General features: G+C 39.1%; 2 protein-coding genes across 2 annotated transcripts in view; one reads left to right on the top strand and one right to left on the bottom strand.

Moving 5' to 3' along the window:
* Positions 1–20: 20 nt before the first annotated feature.
* LOC119746157 (probable cation-transporting ATPase 13A3) lies at positions 21–15,322 on the bottom strand. The gene is made up of 31 exons (XM_038222966.1): positions 15,201–15,322; positions 14,648–14,716; positions 13,653–13,767; positions 12,970–13,137; positions 12,093–12,151; positions 11,703–11,834; positions 11,407–11,487; positions 11,158–11,227; positions 10,792–10,926; positions 10,568–10,634; positions 10,131–10,262; positions 9,750–9,926; positions 9,525–9,635; positions 9,290–9,336; positions 8,872–9,060; positions 8,419–8,480; positions 8,120–8,264; positions 7,621–7,707; positions 7,109–7,262; positions 6,819–6,939; positions 6,485–6,609; positions 5,382–5,560; positions 4,848–4,967; positions 4,341–4,573; positions 4,133–4,229; positions 3,712–3,784; positions 2,761–2,911; positions 2,261–2,409; positions 1,311–1,399; positions 871–954; positions 21–518 (listed from the first exon to the last, which is right to left on the bottom strand). The coding sequence occupies exons 3-31, from the start codon at positions 13,716–13,718 to the stop codon at positions 387–389; spliced, it is 3,435 nt and encodes a 1,144-aa protein (XP_038078894.1). The 5' UTR covers positions 13,719–13,767; positions 14,648–14,716; positions 15,201–15,322; the 3' UTR covers positions 21–386.
* Positions 15,323–20,484: 5,162 nt separating this feature from the next.
* The window catches only part of LOC119745482 (receptor-transporting protein 4-like), a 30,269-nt gene continuing 22,822 nt past the window's right edge, over positions 20,485–27,931 (top strand). Inside the window, exon 1 of the mRNA XM_038221850.1 lies at positions 20,485–21,066. Coding sequence (XP_038077778.1) covers positions 20,837–21,066 — 230 coding nt within the window. The 5' untranslated portion in view covers positions 20,485–20,836. The remainder of the gene's footprint in view (positions 21,067–27,931) is intronic.

Below are 27,931 nucleotides of genomic sequence, written 5' to 3'. Positions count from 1 at the left end.
AATATTGAATTTGTGTTTAATTCCCGGCTTATTATGTACATACAATTACTAACTTATTCTGGCAACATGTTTTTTTTATGATGATCAGGCCCTATCTCTCTTATTATCAAAGACATGAATAAATAACCTTTTCCAATATGTTCATCAATTATGATATAACTCGTGTTTGATTCGTGTTTGTGCGTGACTTTTTTAGAGAAAAAAATATTTGTGATATATCAGTTTTTCATATCCTTGTGGTACATCAAACAAATAATGAAGCTTCATTTAAAAATAAAATATTGCAAGTCAAATTATTTTAATACAAATAAGCATGTGTAATTATTGAATACATTGCTGTAAACTCAACTGAATGAGACACCAAAAGAACAAGCCTCGTTGTAATATCAGATATGAGTAACGTCATACTTCATGGGAATTGGCCTCATCGCCAGTTCTTCATATGGCCGTAGAGTAACCTTACGGAAACGTCTACAAGACAACAGCCTCATCAGTCTTCGACTGGGAATGACGAGGAGCTAAAATGAAAAGAATATAAACATTTCAAGTAACTTTCGAAATTTGCTGGTAATAATTAATTGATGTGTTAAAGGTTTGGCGCCCCCCCCCCCCCCCCCCACAGCAGCAGCATATGAGTCTGGCCCAATCGCTTCGAAAGTGAGATGGGCACTCCGTTCCTGTGAACACAGGTTCGTCCCCCTTTGTTTAATAGTAGCTTTGCTTAGAAATTCAATTAAGTGCATAGATAATCCAGTGGACTATTTTAATAACATGTCTAATACATCCAACATAAAAATGTTCATCCACAACTTTGTATAAATATTAATATATTTTATAAGTTTACCAAAAAGGTAGCAGTTTTCAACTTACCTCTACCAAAGCAGATAAGACAAAGTTGATGAGCACCACGCCAAATATGACTCCCTTGAACCGATAACTCGGGATGTGCTTCAGCTTAATTACAGGGAAAAGAAAATCAAATTAATTTTTTCAGCGAAAACAAAATTATAAAGCGAGACATTAAAATCTTTTTTAGCGCAAATACAGCTGACGAAATGACCGATACCAACAACAAATGTCATTTATTTTCCCAACGTCTGGACCAATGAAATTGACACAGCGGATCACGTGACTCAAGGCAACCTATCATTCGACCAATCACCACCTTGTGTCAAATAAGTTCAACCTCCACCCTAGCCCTCCAATCCCAAATAAGCCCCCTTTTGGTAGTCATTTTATTGGTCAAAACCATAATGTATAAAACTCAATTTTCTAATTAAAACCATTTTCATGACATCACGATGACGTACCTCAAACAGCTCCTCAATCTCCGTGGGCGGATAGAACAAGAGAACCAGGCTACAAGCGTGGATTATGATGAGGTCGGCCATGTACAAATCTGCAATACATACATAAAAATGGAGGCAGCATTATTTCTAAGGAAAAGACCTACGACATTTTTAATTAGGTCACAAAAATGCGAGATCACAAACAACACAGGGGAAATGAAGCCACTCTCATCACACTGATAATGATGAAGTTCTGTATGACGGCAATGTGGTGTCAATAGTGACAATTGGTGACAGTTGACATTGACAACAATCCCTTACATACTTAACAAATATAATTACCACTGTGACAATTGTGATGTGCTTTTGATGGACGGTGATAACGATGATCATGACGCGATGTGAAGATGTCGTTGACCGTAACGGTGGTGGCAATCAAACGACTCATGCGACAAAGTGTCGATTATTATACGGCAAAGTGAATGACGACGACTACGAAATGATGACAGAGCAACTGCAAGAACTAGAGTGTTAAAATAACACTAACGGTGTTACTTTAATTCCTCTATTTTGGAAAATCCAGCGATAAAACCGCCAGAGTTTATCTAAAACTGCAGTTTTGTTGTGCATGCTTAGTGACAAAGTTGCTACCCGTATTTGAGTCATTCCATAACTGTAGGGTCCAAAGTTTGATATTTTCCTATCCCTGTTACCTTGGTACTTTGTAGTTTGCCATTCAAGTATCATTCAGAATGACTTGAAAAGATATTCTATTCATTGGGTATACATAGCTAGTTTGCTAATCATTCCTGGAGGACAACTGCATTAAGGAGTGCATCAGAATCACAAACTCATAGATGTCAGATGTAACAGGGACAGGAAAAATAAGTGGACCCAAAATTTATAGAATGACCCATTTAGCAATATGAAATCGACCATAACACATCGCTGAAAATGTTTGAATCATTTACAGTTTGAGTAGAATGCTTTCCGGTAGGGTTTTCCCGGCGTGTACACGATGGCAACGGTGGAATACTGAAACATGGCCACTAGGAAAATGGATGTCGTCTCCCAGCCGATCGGGTTTCTGGAATCTGCCTCCGGATCCAAGGGAACAAACCTGACAAGGAAGAAGATTCAATAAAAGTCTCCTAAATCCTTGAATTCAATTAAATATTTGTTTCAATAATATTGATGTACATATTACTGTTTAAAATTGCGGCTTTTAATCAAGTAAAAAAAAAGTTATGAAAAAAAATAAAAATAAAATGCAAAGTAAAATGTAAGAATTAAGAAATGAAAACTAAAGATCTAAATCAAAATGATTTTCATTTTATGAATATTTCTGCGATTCTCCACGAAAAAAATGCGATAAGTAACGCTTTTAATTTAAGCTCAGAATTAGGTTTTTTTCACAAAATCAATCCAACGTATTTGTATTATACAATTTATTGTATTGTTATACGGTTACCATGGTTGCTGTTTGAGGATGAAAAAGATTGCAACTTGACAAATTGCTTGGATGAGGACCTGCATCACCAGGGAAACCATCACCGGGGTGATAGCGAGCTTACTAGGCGGCTTCTGCCTCGCTATGGCGTGGTAAGCATCGTTACGACCCACTGCATCAAACCAAACATAAAGCAATCATAAAAATCGCTCGCTATTATTACTGGAGGTCCAGGCAGAGTTGTAATCAAATTTGTGCATAGGTTGGCACAAGCCATCACAAGTCATCACAAGTCAGTCACAAGTCATCACAGGCCATCACAACTCGTCACAAGTAATCACAAGTAATCACAAGTCAGTCACAAGTCATCAAAAGCCATCACAAGTCGTCACAAGTCATCACAGTCATCACAAGTCAGTCACAAGTAATCACAAGCCATCACAAGTCAGCCACAAATCATCAGAAGTCAGTCACAAGTCACCTAAAGTCAGTTACAAGCCATCACAAGTCATCACAAATGACTCACAAACCACCAAAAGTCATTACAAGTCAGTCAAAAGCCATCACAAGCCACCACAAGTCATTACAAGCAATCACAATGCATTTCAAGTCATCCCAGGTTATCCAGTCTTGAGTCAATTGACAAGCTCTGTAAATAAGCCGTGACGGAGGCATGCGTGCCTGTCGTAACTCCTTATCTATGATCTACCTTCTGATTTGACTTATGACTGACATATGATCGACTTGTGTTTGACTTATGATGGACTTGTGCTTGGCAAGTGATTTACTTGTGATTATAAGTAATTATTGATCTGGGCCAGCGCCAGTTGCCGATCCTGTACGTTTCCCTGTGACGTTTGTTTCCGACTCGCAAAATCATTAGTTATTACATGAAAACAATGTGCTAAACATTTCAATAACTCATCAAGCACCTAAAAAATGCTAGACAGAGTAATTATTGCATGAACTCACTGCACAGGATGACTGTTGTTATCACGAAGATGTCGGCATACATGAACATAAAGTCGCTCATGTTGGATTGATACTGGAAACAAGTTCAAACAAAGAAACAAAGCAACAAGTGTCAACAAACAGTGAAGCTAAAGATGTATTGACAAAAATGTTTTCTTGAAAATAATCAGCACACTTTATTGCGAGGAACAAAAAGTTTCTTTTTATCATACTAGTTATTTGCATCTCAAAAATTCACATTGGCCTAACGTTTTTAATACTGCTTGTTTCTGGTCCTCGTCCAAATATTTTTTTCTTTTTAAATTATAAGCAATATTTTCGAAAAAAAATGAAAAATATTTGAATGCAAATGACGAAAAAAATGGAAATGTTGTTGAATAATTGACTTTTTTAACCATTAGTAATTTGCTTAGATACTTACAGAGTAACAAAGGATGACGGTAATAAACTGAATCATGCTGTAAAGTGCGATGAACTTGAACATTCCGAATGACGTCACCAATGCAGAGCGACCCTGCCTGTCAGATTTTTAAAATGGGAAAATGTGTTCCATGAAATTGTTGTTTAAATAAATAATTTGGAAAGTTTTTAAATAGTCGCGTTTGAGTTCACGGGAAAGGAATGCTTACTTGATCACGTCAGGAATGCACGATATATTTGGAATTTTAGACGTGAACGGCGCAGCTACGGAGGCCTCTGTTTCAGTAAGTGCCACACCAGCGTGTGCTGCTTTCAGTGCGCCGCAGTCGTTCGCTCCATCGCCACACATTCCAACGCGGTATTCTAAATCCTGGAGCGACTGGACAAGTTGAGCTTTCTGGTCCGGTGTCATGCGGGCAAAGACTGTGCCTTGGACGGCAAGCTTCAAGTTACAGAAGTGAAATGAAAACCAGAGGTTAAGGTTTTGTATAGTGAGCGATGGTCTTTGGTTCGAAACCAACCCAAGCAAGTCTTACACTCAGCATATAGTTTATTAAAGCGATACTACAAAAGTAAAAGGAGATCAGTGGATTTGTATTACCTCCAAAACTACAAAACTACCAAACAATGTTCACATGAATATTCGAGTCTAATGAAAATTCTGAAGTGTTCAAAAAGTATAAAGTTATACATTTGAAGCTATTTAATAATGCTACCTTTCCCACAGTGTCGGCGTCTGTGTGTTCCATGATTGCTTGGAAGGACTTTCCATCGATGGCGTAGTGCGTCCGTCGACCAACTGTCGGCTCAATCTGAAGATGAATCTCTTCACAATCCTAGGAGGGGCAAAATGTGCAAAGTTACTGCAACAAAACAACCAAATGTAATTCTTTTTCTCGAATAAATTGCAATGAGGAATTGGCCAAGTTTACTTTCAATCCGTATTAGGCTTGAAAAGGAAACACCAAATTAACAATATCAGGCCGAGTCCGATATCTTGTCTAAGGCTATTTTGTCAACAGGTCTGCATTACAACTACGTGGGAATAAGATGATAATAAACGGAGCCGTATTGGAACCCGTTTGGGACAGGGGAATGTCTCACATTTACTGAAGAAAGTTTGCAACGCAACTTCAGCTTAAAAAAAAAAAACCAGATGGTCAAAATGTATAATTCACGTCTGTTTGCAACCCAATGCTGTCGTTATGCGTTCTCTTTCGCTGAAACGTGCCCCATGGCCTGTGACTTACCCCATTCCCAACGTGATCCTGGAAGCTTGTTTCCTTCTTCCCAGTGCCTCCCACCACCTGAGTGAGCCGCAGTTTGTTGCCTTCGTGTCCCTGCTCGGCCTCCACCCTGACGATGTCTTCCCCTGCTGATATCATGCCACATTTACGGGCAACGTTGATCGCTGTGAGGATGTTATCACCTACAATCAGAGATAAATAATTTCAAAGGGTTATCACATTGTTGTAATAGCTTTGCAACCAGACGGTTTTGTGGAATGGTGGAAAATACAATATGAGAGATGCTAGGATACATCATATCAGGACTAAATTTGAAAGAGAAGAAACAGAGGTATTAATAAGTCGACGTTTCAGTCAGCTTACTCTGATCGTAAGGCCAAAAAAAAGTCTCCGGTTTCCGGTATGCGCGCGCGTCGCCGTAGCCATGCGCGTCGGCAAAATGAAAAAGTTTTTTTTTCAATGAAAGATGATGTCTCAAAACCGCCAAACTCACTGGTTTGACTGGAATCCTGCTGCTGCACAATTTTAACGTGTTTTTAGATGGGGTTATGGTCGAGAATAAGCTTTATGTGGCCTCTCTGGACTCCCATATATTTGCACGAAGTTTAGTCGGGCACCATTTGCAATCCTCAGCCGACATTTGAAGCAAAAAAATCAGGTAAAAAAAAAAAAAAGCCGCGTCGCCGTACCATTTTTTGGGCAAGCTCCATACCAGAAACCGGAGACTTTTTTTTGTGCCTAATCAGGTGAAAATCAGGCACAGCAACATACCTTAGCCACAGCAATTGCTTCTTTTTTCCGGTAACGCGAGATATTGTGAAAAATTCCAAGTTTACTTGACAGAGCTATACTGTTTGCATGAAAGTGGAAACGAACTGCGCATGACCATGAAGGCAAATCAAGACAAGTTGCTCCATGGTTCAAGTGAGTCCGACCAACTTGAATTGAATACGCCCATCAAGCACAGTTCGACAATTCTAGTTTCAAATTAGCAACGCGCATCGTGTACAGCAGAGAGACAGGGTTTAGACATTTCATTATGACATTTTGACTATAGTTTAACTATAAGAGATCTCGATCGAACTTGTTTGTGAATTCTCATTCACCTGTTATCATGACCGTTCTGATGCCAGCATCTTGGAGTTCCCGGATGACAGGTTTTGTCTCTGGTTTGAGCTGATTCTGCATGATCAGCAGACCCAGGAATGTCAGGTCGTTCTCCACCTGGTTCCTAATCAAGAAAGTTGAGAAATGCTGGCGATATGTGGACTTGAAAACAGGACAAGGGCTTTATATGATTGGCAAGAAAAGAGGAACAAAAGAGAACACTGGCAAATGGAGTTCAGAAGTGGCCAGATTTTTTGAAGGAGCATCTTACCGATTAGGCCTACTTGCCAACGAGGAGTTTCTGAAGTTTACAAGGTTTCTTTCAAGCAATACCTGTTTATTTGTCGTGCTTTGTGCCAGGTGAGTTTTGGATCGAGCTGTTTGGTTGCCATGGCAAGCACTCGAAATCCATCCTCTGTGTATGAGTTCAGTTGGTCTTGAAAATCTGCAGGAACTAAAAACACAACCCCGCCAATGTCAAGTAAAAACCAAGACGAACTCGTCTACAAAACTATTGTAAAATTTGAGGTAAAATATTGTACGGTACACTTTTAATTCTTTGGTTACCCCAGGTACGGCCATTATTTTAATCTGTTAGTTTTTCATCAGTATTTGTTCCTTACCCGTGGACCTCTTGGAGAGAGACGTGATCATTTCAGGCGACCCTTTAACGTAGAGTTGCATGGTTTCATCTCGGAGAGTTCGCGTGATGACGCTCATCCGTTGCAGTTCAGAAGAGAAGGGGAATTGCTTCAAGATGCCTATCTCAAGATCATCCTAAGGTCAAAAATCGCTGTTATTGTTAGAGCTGCCTCGGGAATAAATTTAAAGCATCGCACAGATGTGCAAATACTGTGCTTTTTTTCTTTAAACCTGGCATTTCTTGGGTTGTTGCTATCTTCATATGCTTGTTTCCCTTATTGTTTTATTTAAATTATTTGTGTTTGAGTATTGAGGAAAACAAGTGGTATTTGTGTTGAAGTAGTCGACTGATTTGCACGAATGTGGTCAGTGTAGTTATTGTGACAGCAAGTGTTAAAATTAACTGCCCCGCCTAATTTTAGGGCAATGTGAACACCGAGGGTTCCTCCAATTTTCTCGAAACACCATAAATTCAGGCACGAGATATCCTAACCTCAACTGTTTTCCATGGTGGCCGTACGATGGTGGGTACCAGCATGTCAAAGTTGGTACTTTCTTGGCTTGTAGGTTCCTCAAGATCCTGAACAAAGAGACATTGATAAGATATATGAAATAACCACTTCAACATGGCAACTTTAGTATTTTGCAATTTGGTAAGTTAAATTTTAAATCAGCAGATTGTGGTTTATTAAATCTGCTAATAATAGGCTGAAACTGCAACTTAATGGGCCTCAATCTTTGTTTATGTCAAGATCATGCTATACGTACACTTTAATAAGACAGCGTTAAAAGAGCCATTCGATCTGCCATTTTCATCGATAATTTTATACAAATGTGATCTCCAACAAACTTATAAGGGGTACAATTTCTAACCCTAACTCCCTAGGGGGTGTGCAAAATCATATTGAAATTGGAGGATTCAGGACTGTTAGGGCTACATACGGAAAGTGGAGGGAGCGTAATCTTTGTCTGAGAAGGTAAATAAAACTTACCCATCCCGTAGCTTGGAACATCTTGAGGTCAATGGGGTCACCACTCAACTCCCCATTGATGACGGTCAGTGAGTGACAAGTTGCCATGGCAGCGATATGGTGACCAATGGGATCGTCCGTTACAGACTTCTTGAGTTTACCAAAACTGGGCCCAAGACAAAAAAATAACTACTGTGAGCAATCTTTATAACATTGTGTTCCATGATGATTCCCAACAAAATATCTTTGATTAAATCGTAGATGGACGATCATACTAGTCAAAAACACAATTTGCAAACGGTGATCTATTATTTCCTTACATCCCGCCTTCAGCAAGCTGAACGCCCTTCATGTCCAGGCCGTCCTCGGTAAGGGTGCCAGTCTGGAATTAGAATAGAACAGTAGAATAACAAAAAATTGATCAACGAAAAAAGGTCAATTGTTGTGTATTCAATGTGAGTGCAAGTTTTGTGGGTATAGGTTGTTTTTGTTTTGTTTAGCAGCTCATATGAAATCGGACCAGATAATAATTAAGCGCAGTCTAAAGGTAGCCGACGGAACAACAAGCATTATCACAATGCGGACACTATATGCGAGAAATTAATGAAATGCAAATACTTTTTAAGTAAAAGCGTATTTTCGCATAAGTGATTTTTAAAACAAATCATTTCAATATAGTGAATTCATTCTCATTAGTTAAACTATTCTAGATTGTTCTGGCAGCCAAAGTTTGACAAATTAAAGCAATCGAATGAAATGAAATGAAAACAAACCTTATCGAAGCAGACGACATTCAGAGACCCACAGGTGTTGATTCGCTGAGGACTGATGCAGAATATTCCTTTAGCTTTCAGACGGAACTGAGCGTATAACATTCCTATGGTCAGGGAGGCAGGCAGAGCAGGAGGCACCGCGATCGTTATGATGTCGAGGGCTCGTAGAACGATAGAACCCGCTGAGTACTGCGAAAGAATAGTACACCGAAAAAAAACCACCATCATTCTTGGAGATAAAAATTATAGTGTCTGTTAGATTGAAAGAGTGAACTTAACTATCCGATTAAAGACATTTCTTGTCCCTACTTTCAGATTGAATTTATTTTTATGATGTGGAAATAGAGAGTATTATTACTATTAGGATAAGTCATTCCTTTTCATATCAGAAATAGAAGTACATATACATTGTACTTACGCCGAAGTTAATGAAGATGACAACTGCATAGATGAAACCGATGAGAGCTGAAAATTGACAAAGCATGGACAGAAAGTGGCTTAAAAATCCATCAAGAAATCATCCTTACACTTTAGATATACACAACCGAAGCATCTGCTAAATTAAAGATGACTATAAACAGAAAGTTTGTCATCGAAAAGCGAAAAAAAAAGCGTTGTTGAGTTTTAAATGTAATATCATGGATGGAACTTACCAAAAGTAGCCAATACGCCAAGAAATAGAAGTGCATCTTTGAGCATGCTGAAATCCATCGGTTTGGGGTAGAGAATGGAGCGAACCAAGTTTCCTTTGGCAGTCGAAAATCCTGCAAAAAAGTAGTTCACAGGTAGGTTTATCATTTTTCAAAACCACCATATCATGTTTGGAGTGTCGTTTAATGCCGTGCTTGAATGTGGTATCATTGTTGTGACATTATTACCTGTTTTGACCACCACCGATTTGACCATTTCCCCCTCGTAGTATCGTGTCTGTATGATGTGCGTTCCGCAGTATAGCGTATGGCGCTTATGCTTGTCTGCGTTGTATCCAGACGAGCCATCACCGTCAGTATCGCTGGTACACGGCACTGGTGTCTTGGTTACTGGGACGCTCTCACCTATGAGAGACAAAATAAATCCCTCAAAAATGTTTTACTGTGCCATGCAAATACTTCCGGAGTGTTAACTTTCTTACCATGAAGATCGAAAAATAAAGAGTCCATGATCTTATAAAGCTGGTTCCAATCCGCAGGATCCGAACTGTGACTTAACATGTTCAAAGGTCAAATATTAATGCAGATGACGGAACTACTTTGTCCTACCTGTAAGCATACTCTCGTTGACGATGCAGTTACCGGTGAGCAGAACCGCATCACATGTCATCATGCAGCCCTGCGGAGGAACAACGATGACGTCACCAGGCACCAGCTGATCCTCCGGTATTTGGATACATTCTGAGTATGTGAACGATATATCAGTGTTTCATTTTTTGGAAGAAAGAAACCATTTAAACCTATGTGACTTCAAACAATCACAACTTAAGACTGAATTAAGAGTCGACAGAAGTCAAATTTAGGAGGAGCAACAGCTTGATCAATTTACAAAGTTATATATACATGGATATTTTACTTTAAAGTGTGATATCTAATTGCCCAATAATTACACGTTTGGTAATGCTGATTGATGCCTTTCAATTTTAAAAATTGTTCTAAAGCTGTTCAGAATACAAGGAAAGGTCGACAAATGCATCAAATTTTACCTCCGTTTTTCCTTAGAACTTCGACGGTTGTGTTGGACTCCACCATGTTCCTGAGAGTAACGCTTTGCTGAAGAAAGAAAACATGTTATTTAACCAATGAAATCAGCCTGCTGATTCAGCCAAGATTCTGCTGCATAGAAATAAGTTCTTACAAAAAAATTACTGCATGAATAAAATTTTCGTCAAAACCTGCTTGTTCATGCCACACAGTCACTTCATGTTACCTTCCTGGTCGTGTACAAAGCCAAGGTGATAGACACAGTAGACATAATGACGATACACCCGCTGTAATAGTAGTACTCATCCGATATCCAAACACAGACACTGAATATCTGGAAGATGTAGAAGGGATTCAAAATCTGAAAAGAAAAAAAAACGAAAGAAAAAAGGACAGTAAAAATTGTTCCTCATTCAGCCACAGCAGCAATTTGAAACAAATCTTGCCCGAGGACACAAATACCTTGAATATTGGTTTTGATTTCAAAGAAAGATTTAAAAATAATTGTTACTTGGGATTCTGGTGTCAAGCGATTACTCAAGTTATAAATTACCTACGGTGAAATAACTAAAATGACATGTAACTGACATACCTCCTGAATAAGCAGAACAATGATCGGACGTACTCGAATGACAATTTTGTTGTCACCGTAAATGAATCGCCTGAGACAGAAAAATGAAACCGTCATTACTCACCAAACACTATTAGTCAACGCTCTATTTTCATTGCACAAAAAGGACACAACGGAGTTAAGAAGATACAAAGACACGGTGGAAGATTTGGTGTCAGCGGTGGGATATATGGTGGCAGAAGTGGGATTCAGAAATTAAAGCTGATTTACCTTTTGTTTGCTTCTTTCTCAGACAGACCGTTCTGCAACTTGTCGTAAAATTCTGAACAACTGGTGGCGCCATCAAGTACTCTGAGGAAACAAAAGACCGTGGTCAATTTTATAGCATTTTTCATTAACTACTTCTTGAAAACGGAAATTTCGATTTATGGGTTATCAAACTTTATACGCTGCTGACTCGATCCTAAAATGGAACATTACAGTTAAATCATTCTTCCCTGTTTATAGACTTGAAATATTCTACTTTTTTTGGGAGGGGGGGGGGGGGGACGGGGGTTTCTTCTTACCTCAACTTGAAGAACGTTTCTTCCCTTGGATCCCAAATGTAACGAACTTTCTGAAATTTCAAATACTTTAACACGCCATCGATCACGACATCACGATGTAACAGCTTCTTGATGGTTTTTGTTCCGCAAATACTGTAAAACTCACAAACATTGTAATTATTATTCTGGTCCATTTGGTTAACCAGAAATGAATCGATTTATTTTCTTTTTGTAGGCTGCAAAATAAACTAAACTCAATTGACAAATTACAGCTGAAATACATGAATATGAAACGACAAAATGAAGAAAACTATAGGACAAATTAAAGCAAGGAAATTACTTATTTTTTTTCAAGAATGATGTTATTCAAAAACAAAAACAAAATCCAAATTAAGACAACACTTGCTGTACCTTTCAGAATTCACTTTCATTTCCCGAATTCGGCAAACGTGGTTTCGCTTATAGATATCCTGCAAAGATGAAAGAGACATAAATGTATACGTAGTACTTTGACCTAAGGTAACGAACTAGAAACCACATTTGCATTATCCCAAAAGTAACCTATCAAATTATTGTCAAAATGCTGACTTAAGTTAAAGATCGTACTGGTACTAAACACCCGGTGAAATTATTCATTCTGTTGTCGTGATTTTAGAAGAAACCAATAAAAGTGGGTGATTTCCAACTATAAGCGCGTCGTGTGCGGCGCTTACGCCCTTACACGCGAACGCGTCATCACCAAAATCTTTCCAGCAAAAGGGCATATGCAGAAAACTGCCTCTATTTTAAACAAATTTAAACATTTTCATCAGAAATTTAGCACAAGTTGTTTCAACAATTATGATTGATACGTGTGACAAATTTAAGATTCATACGATTTGTGATACGCATGGGAGAACATTGGATTCATAATACACTAGGAACATTGGAGCCTTTCAATGCCAGTTTCTTGAAGTGATTTTTCGCGTCAGAAAGCTCATATGCCCTTCTGCCGGGCACCTCTCAGGCAATTGACTGATCGTTGTAAATAAAGAGTAACATTAATGAAATGGTGTTGCGCGATCAAAAGGTTGCGCATGGTTTTTCACTGTTTTCTCGAAAAGTGTAATATCCACTGAGCTGGAACTTCAACAGGATTGGTTTTGAACATTCTTCTTTGGATTTTGAGTGGTGTTATTATTGGAAACGAACAAAATGCATGAAGTGCAAATATGCATTCAGGTTCGCTATCAATTATTATTTATGTATGTGCAATTAAGTAATACATTTTTTTTCAGAGGTAGTCTACCTTTATTATGACGGAATCGGCCTCCTTGAGGACACATGTTCGACACGTGACCTTGATCCACCAATCAGGCTTCCAGTAGAATATGAGTGCTGCAAGTCCCACGGTACAGACACATAAGACGTAGCACAACCACGCCCATGCTTTACTTCGTCGATATCCAAAACACACCTGCAAATTAATACCAAATCAATTTGAATTTCAAGAGCCTGTCTTGAGGAGCATCGGGGCATGAGCTGACATCAGCGAACCTTTTCCTGATTAAACATTCAATTGAATAGTTATCTTTCAGTCAATGTTTATTTTGATAATCTCCTTCACTTTCTCTTCGAAAGCTTTATCAAAGTAACAATAATTTTGTCTCGAAAGGCAGACTGATGAGGGAAGGGTTAGATTTGTCTGACACTGTTTTCACTCGGCCTTGGCGAGCAGACTATAAGGTTAAACCCTGGAAATGAATTTCAAGTTGAACTTGAGATGCTGGATGATGCCCTTTCAAATCTGTTTGGGCAAAAAAAGATGTTAAAACTAAACAAGTTGTGTATTTAGATGTTAAGGAAATCCTTGGACGAATACACGATTCATATTAAGATGCAGTGTACATTGCAAAGAACAGAAAACGTTACAAAAACAAATTTTGAGAGCGACGAAAGAACACCTTCTTTATCCACGGAATGTCTACTTACGAAAGCGTCATCTTTATCCTCTTGTATCTCAAGTCCTCGCTGCTTGTCGCTGGTTCCCTTCGTCATGATTCATGTGCCAAACTGTCTTCCTTAAAGTAGACGATGTCAGCTCATTCTGAGATCAGTTCACAAGCGCGAGGATAGTTGAGAGAAAAAGAGAGAACATGTGGGGAAAGATCTACGATATTACTTATAATCATATTTGAATATATAAACATATCAGTTTATCGAGAGTCAATGTATAGGCGACTCTATCTTGATCATAGAAAACCTTTTAGTCCTTAATGGTCAACAGATAGGCCAAAAATCCTTCCGCCGAGCTCATGAATAATTATTATACATTCAAATTATTCTATATTAGAGAGTTCTGAGAGCCATGGAATTGGGGGATTGAAGACATGTGGCACTGCACCCTCAGCCTGGACTTGGGGCTTCCAATTCTGAGCATTTCGGATGCAATTGGGTCTGAAAGTGGCGCTATTTAGCCATGTGGTGGAGGGATCCTTTTTTAAATGGCTACTTTTCCAGTTTGGGAAATATCATTCGTTTTAGGGGTGGTTCGAATCCGTGGGTGAGAATTTCTCCAAAAAGTCATTGGTCAACCCACCAAAAATTGAAAGGAAAATGAGAGACGACATGTTGACATCATTTTTCTGTGCAGCCTGAACACCTGCAATAGTTCTGAGAATTTTAAAAGAATTTTGAAGTATGGGGAGTTATCACTGGTGTCTATGGAAATTTATTTACTTGGTTGCACCCATATTAAGATAATGTGATATTTTGAAGGTCAGAGCCTGCATCAATCCCCTATCTGCAGAACGAGCGTTGTGGGTAATTGTTAAAGTCAGATCCCGGAGCCCATCATCAAGATAGGAGCAACTAAGCCGATAACATTGATCAGCTTTTTTCTGTTTATTTACTAAGCTAGCTCTAACTGTCTGCTCCATTTTGTTGTTTCATAAATCACAGATTCGGATGCTTTACTTCTGACGAACCTGCAATGATTTCTGGAGGCAGGTTTCAGGATGCAGTTAGTGGAATGCCGCAATTCTCCCACAGTATTCCTTGTGACGAAAACAAATTGTTGAAAGAGTTGTTAGATAAAAGCAGTGGCAGATTTTGTACGAATGTTAGCCCTTGAACAACTTCTTGTTTTCCTTTTCACTTTTACCAACTGTCCTGCTCTATTGCGTGTACCAAAAAAAATCAATGTTACATGTGCGGATCTAACTTTGGCTCAAGGGGTTTAACTGTCAAAGAGGGGGGGGGGGGGCTTTTTTCTGCATGAATTTCCTCTTTTTGGAGAGCCAAGGAGGGGGATTATGTCACCTTCACCATATACATGTACACCCCATAGACCCCACACAGAGTTTTAGCTACATCAATGCAACTACCACACGATTATGCACATTTAGTACTTGAAGCCAATAGCAGTCCAACTCAGCATTAGAAATCTCTATTAAAACAATTCTTTGCCCAAGTCGAAAATATGGTTTTTAAACGCAGGGAAAGATATACAAATTAAAGAAATCTCATTGTATCACTTACCCAATCTTTGAGACGGAGATATTCGAATCACAGATTTTCTTTCTTTACAAATGGGGCTTATAAACCAGTAGTCTATAAACATTATATTGTGCTACACTGAGTGTGGGCGTAGAGGTAATCCTTGTGTATATATATACACAGAGAGAGAGAGAGTTCAAAGGTCCGCTTGCTGTTAATTACAGAGGACAGAACACGTTAGATCGAAGCGAACCACAAGTCTAAATACGTTTGTTGCGCAGTGTTTGTTTTCTGGAAGATAAAGAATCTGTCTGTGTATTGATGAAAGTCCACCAAATGATATAGATAACTGGTTTGGATGGGTTCAACACACAGAATGGATTCTGTTGTAAATGTGTCCCTACTTTCTGATGTGGTGTTAATGAGTTTCAATTTGCAGCCTAGGGCACTAATGAACATTTCATTTTCTCTGGAAGTCTTTTAGCTATTAAAAACACCTATTTTTGCCTTTCCCAGGCTAAATTCTAGCCAAAGGGAGGCCCGGAGGGGTAAGACTTGTGATTTTCTGTTTCTTGTTGACTTTCTTGCACAGTAACTATTACTTCTCGGTGGTGATGTTAGCAGAAGTATCATGATTGACATTTGGGGTGGGGGGGGGGGGGGGGGTTCGGGGTGCATGTGATTGTTTTGCTACTCCGGTTGTGACAAACTTTTGTGGCTCTGGATTTCATAAATACGCCCTCTCGTTGTAGTACCGAGAGAATTTTGCACTTTGCTCTTTGGTCAAACGCTGATAAAGGGAGCCCTCTGTTGGTGGGCTACTTTTAGGGCGCTTAAAAAAATGTCGTCAATTCAAGGATGCTGGCCCCATATTTTGAAACGAAAGGCAAGGGGAATATATGAGAACTATGACGGAAGACCTTTAATACTGGAGTTACCAAACCCATTCCTTGGGATCTGGGTAGCTAAGGAGTATAATAATAACACGAGAAAGGAACGGATTCGGATCTTATTTGTTTGTTTGTAATTTGTTTGTTGGGGTGTAGGGGTGTTTGTTTGTTTGCATGTATTGTCAACAAAAAGTCACTTCTTTTGTATTTCAAGAACCCGACCCTAGCCGGTCCACACAAAAGCAAATATTAACACCCAGTCGACATATTTTTCTAGTTTTAGAAACATTTAAGGGAAAATGTTGGGGACATTGTGTGTTTTGCTGTATTTTAACAGGGAAATTTAAAGAGTGGATTATAACAAAATAATAATTGCTCATCTTTGCAAACAGCATGATGTCATGTTATAAAGTATTCCACTAGCGGCAGGACTCTATTCACCTACACTTTGCTTTGAATTTAGAATCAAATTTGTGTTCTCTAATGGAACTGAAGCGAGCAGTCTGCTTGGTGCATTTCCGGCACGCAATATTATGTCTTTTGTCGTACTATTGACGGTCACAAACACACGAATAATGGTCGTCCATTTAGTGTGTATTGTGCTGATTTGGAAAACTACTGGTATTATTACAGGCGTTTCCGTGTTTCGATACGCCATCGGCAAGCGTGCATGGTCGAAAAGTCTACTAAAGTGACAGCTACCTGTATAGAAAAGAATCTACATATTCACTTGTAACATGTAGGCCTACTGTGTCTATTTTTCTCGTGGCTTGTATTGAGGTTCTCGTAGATTCTTGAAAATCTTGGAGGTCCTCTGTATAATAAAGAACTGTCCATGTAAAGTGAATCCTATAGTTATGTATGAACATATGATTCAGCATCCAAAGAAAGTTTTGGAGATCTTCCTTTTTGTTAACTTGGGGAGGGTACAGTAACAGTAGACATAAACATAAATCATGAGATGAGCGTTCATTAGTGGCGAATTTGTATCGAAGAGGGCGTCCCAATCTTCTCTGCTTCATCATAGTTTTATACTTTGCACTTCAAAGTGCTACATTTTCAACTGACAACAGGTGGAATATAAATTCATATCACACAAGATAGATACATGTATTAGGTAAAAAGTAAGTTGCCTAAACAAACTTTGAATGAAACTGTACGCTTCGATTTCTGGCCCACATTTTATTTGGGGAAGAGCAAAATACTGAGGTAGCGGGTTTTTCCAATTCTACTCTTCGTCTCCGGCTTAGGCTTCAACTTTGGCCAAAGAATCATTGTGAAGCATTCGATGTTGAAACCAAAAATTTATTAGCCTAAATTTTGGCCGTCCCGTAATATAGAACCTTTGTTCTTGGAACAGACACGACGTAAGTTGAGTTAGACAAACAACCCCCCCCCCCCCTTGAGCTTGAAACGAACCCAATTCTCGAGGTAAAACAACTTCAGTCTGTTATACAATCATCATCTACAAGTTATAAGCATTACTGTGTCTGGTTTACATGACGTCAAATAGCATAACAGGTTGTATGGTTTTAACAAATCGTGCATCAGCAAACCCTTCGACAAATTTGTACGAGAATTCTATTTTTGATGCCAGGTAATCAGTCATTCCAAAACTGTAGACTTGGTTTTGTATTAAATTTTCGATCCCCATTCACCGTAAAAAGGCTTTAAAACTCACAATAAGTGTCAATATGCATAGACGATTGCTGGCCGCCGAATCACAGATTTAAGGTGACCCGTGGCGGTGAACCTTTGACGACGCTCGGTGCATCCGGTTTCGCGGAACAGCCTGGAGCCCTGGGTGTGATCCCAACTATTGTCATCGGAGCGTTCGAAACTGGCTGCCTTTGAAATGAGAGGGTGGGTTACCTGACCTCCTGACCTTTTTGCCGGATTGGTTTTAGTCACCACGCAGACACGCCTAAAAATAAACACAAACAGACCTTAAATTCACGACTCAGGCGAAAATTTTATCGAAATAATTGGAAGAGAAATCTATAACAAACAATTATAAACAGTCATTCATTGTTAAAAGCATGACGCGTCGATAAGCCCTGAAAGTTAGGATGTCGGTTTATTTAGTAAATTCACACATGAAATTAATTTTTAAAAATGGTCTCACTCGGTTTTTCTTTCTGGAATGTTGGAGTGCTATTTTTAGCGATGAGGGCGCTCTTTTCATTACTTCCAGGAATGGTAACAATGCTTCTACAAATACTGGGTTGGCGCATATTGCATTGAACGCCAGTTTACCATGAGCAAATGAGTTTACATGTATAGAGCGATGACGGCCATGGGTTAGATTATTTTTATACTTCAACTATATAGGTCAAATTTATGGTGACAAAAGAAGGAATTTCACGTAGGGCCATGTCAGTTTTCTAATGAAAAACATGATTTTTATTTTCCTCTTTGAGAGACATTATTTGTTTGCCGCGTGACGACCATAGGCCTATATAGTTTGATAGTAAGACGGTACTAAAACCTAGAGACCTATAAGTTTACGCCTAAACAATCAAGCAACTCAAAAAGTATAGGGTTTTCAAATCTTCACCATTCATAAACAACATTGATGTAATGGGTTGCAGTATAGAGCGGCTGTTGTACATAACGTTTCTAGTTAATAATGTATCATTGTTGCTGACTAATACGCCTATACTTATACTGATGTATTTTTCATCAGTTTTTTCCCTCATGGAAGAATAACAAAACGAGCTCAGTAGGGGCCAAACCATAATCAATTATGAAAATATGCTCGATCTCTCCGGACAATAATCTTCGCTTTATACTTCCTAAATAGGTCTATACTTTTCAAACTGTTGTGAAGCAACAGCAGCAGAGCTCTAGCGGCAGTAGCTTGCTCTAAGATCCACCGACCACCATTTTAGGTCACTGTTCTTTTCACAAGGGCGGATCCGGGGGAAGCCAACGGGGGCCATGCCCCCCCCCCCAAAAAAAAAAAAAAAACCCCAACAACAACAACAACAACAACAACACGGAAACCATTTTTTTTTAAGTGACGTCGCAATAAAGGCAGGCACTGCGTACACCACCATCTCTTCCTCAAAAAGATTTGGTTAAAGTGGTCAGAAATTGCCTCGGATCGAGTCACAGAGCATCTAGAATCCAAAAGAATTTCGGGCCCCTTAAGCGGGCCCCAAACCCAACACAGTAATTTTTAGGACCCACTTTTTGGGGGACCAAAATATTTTGTGGCCCCCCAAAAAATTGTGTTCTGGATCCGCCCTTGTCTTTCCATTTGTCTTTTTCTACGCAAAATTCTGCACAACAAAACGACAGGGCAAAAGACCAAAATTCTAAAATTTTCAATAATCACCACACATATCGTGACATTTACACAACAAACCGATTTTTTGTAAAATAATGTGAAGGCTAAGTGGAGATTTTCCAACAATGCGCGCAGACAACGAATGATCTTTGACCTAGTCTAGCTAAAGCCCAGCATTTTTTGGGAAAAAAATGAGATCATAAAAAACCCATTAACAGATCACGGATTCACGCATCAATGGGGCCAAGCTGGCTGAACGCTGAATGAACCTGGGGAAAAAGATGATGATCATGATCATAATGAAAGTCAGTTTGAATAAATTATCTAAAGAGGTTTTTATGACGAGCAATTCATCAAGTTTTTATTCTGTGGGGACAAACCAGACTTGTTAATCCGTGAATAATATGCGTTCTTTGTGTATTGAAGATTTATTAAAAAGCAGTTCTCATGTACAGACCAATAAATATCAACAATTTTCATTGTCTGATTCAGTCGTTTATCTCTGACATAAGAAACGAATGACGATCAAATGTACAGACCAATAAATATCAACAATTTTCATTGTCTGATTCAGTCGTTTAACTCTGACATAAGAAACGAATGACGTTCAACGTTTCGAGTAACTTGGTTGACCATCTTTTGTTTAGCTGTGAAAAAATGCTATGATTCTTTCATGATATTATTCGCTGATGATGCACAGCTAAAGATGTCCTTAATAGCATGCTTGAAGGTCAAAGTTGACACGTACTTGTAACTCATTTTCGAGCCGACGCATCATGCACTATTCAAATCTCTCAACCGTGGTGCATTACACTGGATATTTCAAAATGGCTTTGAGGAAATAAAATGGAGAGAAAAAATACCGTGTAGTTTCCCAGCCCAATAGCTTAATCAACAACAAAGGGATATGGATGAAGTAGTGCAGTACGAGGCGTTGACACTGTTACTGTGCCAACAACAACGTCAGGGGAATCCCCTGGTTTTTACCGCGAGACTGTGAGGTCACGAAATGCTAATCAGCATCACAATACAAACACAGTCAGGACTAAACATGATATTTTGTTGTATGCTTACTGACCTGTGGCTGTGGAGGCAGTATTTCACAACACGCCACCATCTAGCTCTCTCCGATCCCCCGATTGCGTGCAACGAGGCGCCTTGAACAGGAAATATACAAACTATCATATTGGAAATTCGATGATTTTTTTTATACCGATTATCGATAACATCGATAGTATCGATAGTATCGCAGACGAACACTGTCACAATGAATGGCTTTTGTTAGTCAATCGGACCAGCACTGCCTTGTACGGTGCGAGAATGGAATATACGGAAATTATTGGGTGAGTGGTGGTTAGCATTCATGCGCGTCATCGGGAAATCACCCACATTGCAAGGCACTGACATTAGGGTGAAGTCACATGGCCAATTTCAATAATAATAACAATCATCCAACAATCTGATACACAAGAAAACGACTATTAATTAAGTAAGAAATGTTGGACCACAATCACAAACCTTCTCCGACGCTCCAGGAGGGTTACAAGCCGACCGGTCTCGCCTTGATACGGGAACAACGCTGGACGATACGGGAGAACGCAGTAGTACACCTAGGTATCCGCCCGCCGCCCTCCGCCCCACCCGTGGACGAGGACAAGCTAGCAAGGAAGAACAAGATGGTCTACATTCAGCCTGCTGGTGGTATGGCTGCGCCAGATCTCGCCTCGTAAGTCCAATCAATTCTTGGAAGCATTTTAAAATCACTTTATTAGTTGATTACAATTAACTATTACACCCGTTAATTAACCTGTTAAGAGTCACCTGGTATTTTTTTTTGGTGGGGGTGGGGGGGGAATCAACTTCATTAAAATTATTGTGAATTTCCAAAACAATCAGGAATTATGTCTAAATTAATTGTATTTGCTGACAATAAAATCAGGAGTTGAATTTTTTTTTAAATGGTTAAATTTGATTTAAACAATGATTGTGTCCGTTGAGATTTGCATTGCAGTTCTTAACTTGATGCAAAGGGTTTAAGGTTTTAGAAAATCATTATTAGAACTTGTTACACATGAGATTCGAAACGACCGAGCAAGATCGGAGTTTGAGAAAAGACATCTTAACGAGAAAGCAGGAGGTCATTCTACATTAGACAGCTTGAGGACGAACTTGAGCTTTAAAAAAACCCAAGAGAATGGGCATTGTCCAATTTCATTTCATCGTGGCTACTTTTCTTTCTGCATGTGCTATTAATACTTGTTTAATAATGTAAACATCTCGAACAGGGGCGGATCCAGAAGGAGTTTATCTGCCAGGGGTGGGGGTGGGGGGTGGGGTGGTAGCTGCCAGGAGGGGTGGGGGTTAGCGGACATTTGCTGTGGTTTCTCTGCATGATTTTCCTCTTTTTTTGGTGGCTCAAAGTGATGGTTTAGACCCCTTGAACCCTTGTAGATCCGCCACTGTTTGAATCAAATGATCCGTCCGAAACTATCGTTTTTTTGTTGGGGGAGGGAGTGGTGAGAAGGGCCTACAAATCTTTGATTGAATAGCATGTCTGTTGCATCAAATATTTGATTCAGAAATTATAGGAAAAAATGCCGATCCATTTACACGTATAGGGCCTATGTCATTGCATTTACGCGGGATTGAATTCAATGTTTGTCGCCTGGCTAGCTCCAGCCACCATGGTTTCGATTTTGGAAATGTTTGGCCGACTAAAATAAGAATTAGAACATAGTACACTGTATTCATGTTATATCAATCCTCGAAGTAAAACTGAATACATTTGAAGCACGGAAAAAATGTCATCGCATGGATCAAAAGCTTGGCATCCATTTTGTGCATTCATAAATTGGCAGTTTATCCGTACTCAATAATTCACTGTAAATAATTTGACACTAGAATAATATTGTCTGAATAAACTGACTTTTAAAAGCTATTAAAATGACGCAGGATTATTATGCAAAATTTATTTCAATATTTTTATCCACAATTTTTTTTTGAACGACAGAGTATCATGATATTCTCAATGAAGAAAAACACGCAATGGTTGAACAGCCCAAAGTCTGGGGAAAAACCGAACTCTGAAAAATAAATCTCAAGCCAAATTACTGAAAATTATTAATTTGAAACAGAATTTATAAAGAAAAACAACTTTGTCTTTACTGATGATATATTATCGCTATGATGAACTGAATCCAAAATTATCTGAGCTTTTTTCTTTTGTTGTAAATTGAGTCCGAGATTGAGGAAAAGGAGCGCGCGAGGGTCGAGGCCATGGGCCGTGGACGCACGGGTCGAAAGTCCCTCGATTCACGGTGCTGGTTCTCGTTATATCGAATTTCAAAACATGAATGTAACCCGAACCCATACTGAAGGGGAGAACATAAATCAACTCGCATTTTTAGAGTACTTAGTATAGTGAAACTTTTATAAACCATTACAACTGAAGCCATATTTCATTTGAAACTTTCAACTGGCATTGTCTGCCAAACTAAATTAAATGAGATGTGCATATTAATGAGTTAATTCGGCAGAGCAGCTCGTACTCTTACCAACTCGTACTTATAATAATTTTGCACCCGTACAAAAGGGGCACCGTACATATTTTCTGGATTTAGGATTAAATTCTAACAAGAAAAATCAGGATTATGTTCTTAACTGAGTTGATATAAATGCTGGAAATATTTAAACCGGTGTTTCGTGAGCAAATCAGTTGAAACTGAGATGGATTCCGGTCTTGGAAACGAGACCGTGAATGTACGGCATTGGCCACCGGAAGGCGCCACTCCCGGCCCCCCCGCTGTCCAAGCGCCGATAGGCTTGCCGTCAACGCGGCTTGTTGGCCGGGCCGGTCCGGCGGCTGGTGCAAGGACCCGAAGTACTCCGAACTCGATGGCATTAGAGCTGATCGTCCAATCTCTTGTATCAGACCTTCTCCGTGCACATAGTTGATATTTTGTCACTAAAATATATAGGGAAATCTATAACATCGTTTCCCCTTATTCTGAATCTGTTGAGCTTTACATAAATTAGTACTGTCATTAATTATGAGCAAGGTCGTCAATCGCTTCTCAAATGGGTGTGTGTGGGTGTGTGTGCTGGGGGGAGGGGGCATACCTTGATCAGAACTAATGCGAGCGGCTGCGCGAAGCGCGAAGCCCTAACAGTGTGGGGTTCAGGGCCCGCTTAAGGGCCCCGGAAAATTTAGGATTCTAGACGCTCTGTGGTGCGATCTGAGGCAACTTCTGACCACTTTAGCCATGTTTTTAAGCAAACGATCGTTATCGATGTTGGAGTCATTGAATCAGCTATTCTGAGTTATAGAATCAAATGTAGGCTAAACGTTTTATTTGGGGACGAAAAAGGTGGGTGGGGGAACAAACGAATAATCGCCCACTGATTATTATGAGTATCATAATCACTGACGTTATTTAGTGGGACGTGAGGTTTCGTTGGGTTGTACGGCTCATGTTTAAATTCTAACGGCAACGTTTTTTTTTTAGGCATCAAAACAACAAGGAAATGCACCAGTGGTATAAAATTAATGTGTAGACCCAAATTCTGCCGATAAAAGTGAATAACTGTGTCAAAATCGCTCACACAAAATTGATAATTTTGTTGAACTAAGTCTCACACGTGCAAAGCAACTCTATGAAAAATGGTTGTCGATCCGAAGGTATATACGGAATTACCCCTCGTTATCTGTTGTTGAAAACAGTGGCGGAACATAGTGTCCAATTTGGGGCTGGGACTTGGGGCCTCATTTTCTGGAGGGGCACTCATGGGTTTCAAATAGTAAAGAGTTATTCTGCGTGTAGGGGCATGGGACGGGGGGAGGCAGTGGGCACAACTGGTCTCAAGCATGCAGGGGTGGTACCCTTGCCCAACACCTTGCCCATCACGCCACCGAATCTTACAAGTTATATTTACACCCGAAACTGTGTACGAAAAGTATATGCATCACCCAAAGAGATTTTTAATAAAAATACCGAACACAATAGAATACCAGTTATGTATATATTCTGGAATGTGAGTCGGTCCTGGTCTTAGTCATACCTTTATAGTGTCGCAATTTTCCGATTAACGAACGTTTGTTCCAAAACAATCAGATTTAAGGAATAACCTGTTTACTACAGGGTGAGTCAAAAAAAGCGGAACCCAAACCCGAAAAGTATATTTCATATTTAAAAAATGTACAGTGTAGCACCAAAAACAACAATGACTGGAAAGCCAATTCCAGAAATTACTTTTAGAAGAAAAACATACTGAAATTGCTTAATCCGTTCAAAGAATATCACCATTTAAACGCAATGACCCTGTATTTCCTTTCCAAAACTGAAACCACCTTTTGGCGGAGAAATTCCTGTGTCGTCCAATCAGCTTCACCGGTCAGTTTAAGATTAAGACGTTTCACAGAAAACTTTTGAGTCTGAAAAGAAATACCGATTTGGGGTACGTGTACTCATTTTGCAACCCAAACAACATCAGATTGCCAGTGGTCATGATTTCCGACAAGGCGTATCCAGTTTTGGTTCCAAAAATGGGGCAAATTTTTCTAAAAGTTAACCCAAACAGTGACCTAGATTTTATATTTCGTTCGGAGAATTCATGCATTGAGGTTTATATTCTGAAAAGAATCACGTGAAACAGATAGTAAAGGTTTGAACTCTCCCTATATAACGATGAAAAGCGTGCCTGCCCCTTCCGTGTGGGGATGCATAATGTTCTCGCGCCAAGTTGGATGGCGTGATGTATAGGCCTATGGCATGAATAATAATAAGAAGAAATAATATTTCCATTTTTCCCTCTTGGAACTCGCTACAATGGCGACTCGCGTTGTCAAAGAAAATTCAGTAACACCAGAATCATTGAACAACGAGTTAAATTTAAGCATAATCGGTTTGAGTTAGGTTCATGAAAAGGACACCAAAATCTCTACATATTCTGGAAATAAAGTACGCATGCACCAAGGTCGATAATCGTCAACAATATCATCAATTACAGGTTTATGTTTAAATGTACCTGTCTATCTTCATTCTTGTACGATTATAAGCCGGACTTAGGCCATTGAAATGTGACTCCTTTACATTCTAAGCTATCCATTCTTATCCATGGTATCCATGGAGCCCATTAAATCGGCAATAATTTGGAATGAAAAATGATTTACAGAACACGATAGCTAGATATGAGCGTCCTACTTTTTCAATTGAAAAGAGAAAAAAATACACACTTTTCCCTTCACTACTATATAACAAGCCCTCTCTGACTGACAAAACTCTTGAATTCTATCTAAAAAAACAAACCATGGTTACTTGTAAAGCGATCCCCTTCTTAAAAGAATGCATTTTGTGGGTCAAAAACTGCAAAAATGCAGGACATGAAAATGCTCCACAAAACGTCCATCCATATTTGTGAGCTTTATGAAACAATTTTGCGAACGCAAGATATACTCCGTTTATTGTCAGTCCAGCTAGGTAATTGGAACCAAATTCTGCATATGACAAACATTGAATGCAGATTGCAGAAACATGGTTAATTTAGAAACTAAAACACAGTATGAGAATCATTGCTGTGTGTAAATCTCAGTCCCGTGTTAAATTTACAGCGCGATATAGTATCCGTCCAATAGATACCTCACAGTGTTAATTTAAAACCGCAGTCTTTCAGAGCAACGATTACCTTATCCCAAAAAATACAGTTTGTTAATTCGCATTAATCATATCGATTATTTCCCAATACTTCATCCCTCGAGTACGATCATCGATCGATTTAGCCCATTGCGTGAATCTTGATCCACCCCGCGACCTATTTCCAAGAAAAACGGTATGTAAATACCAGTAATAACAACCGTTCGGCCGGACAAATCCTATGTTATCTCTGTTCATATTGATATATATAGCCGCGCTATGTATGGGTGGACCGGACATATCAGTTAGGTCAACAATTATTTGCAAAACCGTAACATTCTGAGTAAATATTTTATTAGAGGGTCAGTGAAATGAATTTTTCTCAGGAACGTAATTTTGTGCAACTTTCTACTCCTCTAAAATGCATGAAAACTATTTGACATCCCTTTTTGGTTAACTTTATTGAAAAGTGTACTTCTTTAAACATAAAAATTTTTGCCATGCTTTTCTGGACAACTGAGGGAGCTGTTGATGTGAATCTATTTCAGGAAGACACTGTTCAGTTTAGGGGTTTTCTGTTCAAATATATTGTGAACTCAAACATTTGCTCATTGAAAACATCTATGAGAAAAGTTTGCTCACTGGCTTACTGTCATGTACTGACACAACAAATCACCAACGAATTGAAAATTTACGACAGCAAAAATATCCAAAATTGTGGCAAATTTTGATGCTAAAATAACTGTAACATTGAGGTTTCTGCCTGAAATGACATCATTTTTTTCTCACTGTGGAAATTTTCGTTAGCATAAAAACCACAAAGGCACCAAAATACCCTTGGAAATGGTAAAACAAAAATTAAAAATAAGGTGAAATGCCGGATACAAAGGTGCATTTTTAGGCATTAAAAAATCATTGCATGGGCCCTTATAGACCAATTCTAATTTAATTCTGGATGACATGGATTTTTGTTCACAATACGGTAATTTTGTTCTTAACTTTTATTATGGCAAATGTGGAACACCATAATCATTTCACTCTGTCAATCTTTCTTGTTTTAATATCAGATCTGCTATCTAGAAATTTCAAATTGGATCTAGATGAGAAAATCAAAATGTAATGCTGTACTTTGAAAATTACCGTCTGAAAAATAGAGGTACTGCATGAGCTCTAATTTTGGGGAATACGCCCCTCACAGACCCCTCTTATGGGTTTGCTTGGCCCTTCTTATCCCACAATTCACCCGACCAATTTGGGTGCATTTTATACTTTAATCCACATGATTATTTAACATAACCCCTTGCCAAATGTGACATAGTGTTTAACAATTTGGCAACGCGGAAGTCCCACAACATTAATGCTTTAATTTCGTTTCGATTGTTTCCTTACTGAGATGCATGTGACACATGGCCAGGTTTAAAGGAACTGTTTCCTCAATAAATCGCGGTTGCAGTGACCATGACCCTAATGGCAGTAATTTTTTAGTTTTTATTATCTATTCATCAATACCTAAGACAGTTTACCCATTCCTATTGGTCGAGAGCCCGTCACATGGCCGGTTTTAATCGGTTGATAAAGACCGACTGGCTGGTCTTAAACACTTTTCCAGTGTCACGTGAAATTTGGACTCCCATAAAATCCGGTGCCTTTTACCGTTTTATTGATTGAACGTTCAGAATCCTCACGTAGGCATGCGCATGACTACCAGTAAGGCAGTATTGTACAGTCCTAAATAACAAAATACACAGTCCTAAATAATAAAATACACCGGCACAGCTGCGTTCTGCGCCACATCGCGCAGTGCGGCGCGACGCGCGCGCCGATCTCCATATCAGAAGTTATTAACCACTACTCGCGAGGCTAGAGGGGTGTCCCCAAAAAAACATGAAGTACAAGTGTTGAACAAAATCGCTGGAAATTTATAATGTGTTGACTTGTTTAGACTTTTTTGACCGAAGGGTT

Source organism: Patiria miniata, unplaced genomic scaffold (genome assembly GCF_015706575.1).
Source record: "Patiria miniata isolate m_02_andy unplaced genomic scaffold, ASM1570657v1 HiC_scaffold_7, whole genome shotgun sequence".
Taxonomy (NCBI): Eukaryota; Metazoa; Echinodermata; class Asteroidea; order Valvatida; family Asterinidae; genus Patiria; species Patiria miniata.
The sequence above is the reverse complement of the archived record's forward strand: the minus strand, read 5'-3'. Positions and strand labels throughout refer to the sequence as shown.

What these genes read in the sequence shown, in the direction of transcription:
- LOC119746157 (XM_038222966.1), bottom strand. Translation starts at nt 13,718, where the DNA reads ATGACGAAGGGAACCAGCGACAAGCAGCGAGGACTTGAGATACAAGAG. An exon ending in ATCGGTGGTGGTCAAAACAG is followed by an intron (nt 9,636 to 9,749) that starts GTAATAATGTCA and finishes ACTTTTTTGCAG; the next exon opens with GATTTTCGACTGCCAAAGGA. An exon ending in AAAGCACGACAAATAAACAG is followed by an intron (nt 6,610 to 6,818) that starts GTATTGCTTGAA and finishes TTTCTTGATTAG; the next exon opens with GAACCAGGTGGAGAACGACC.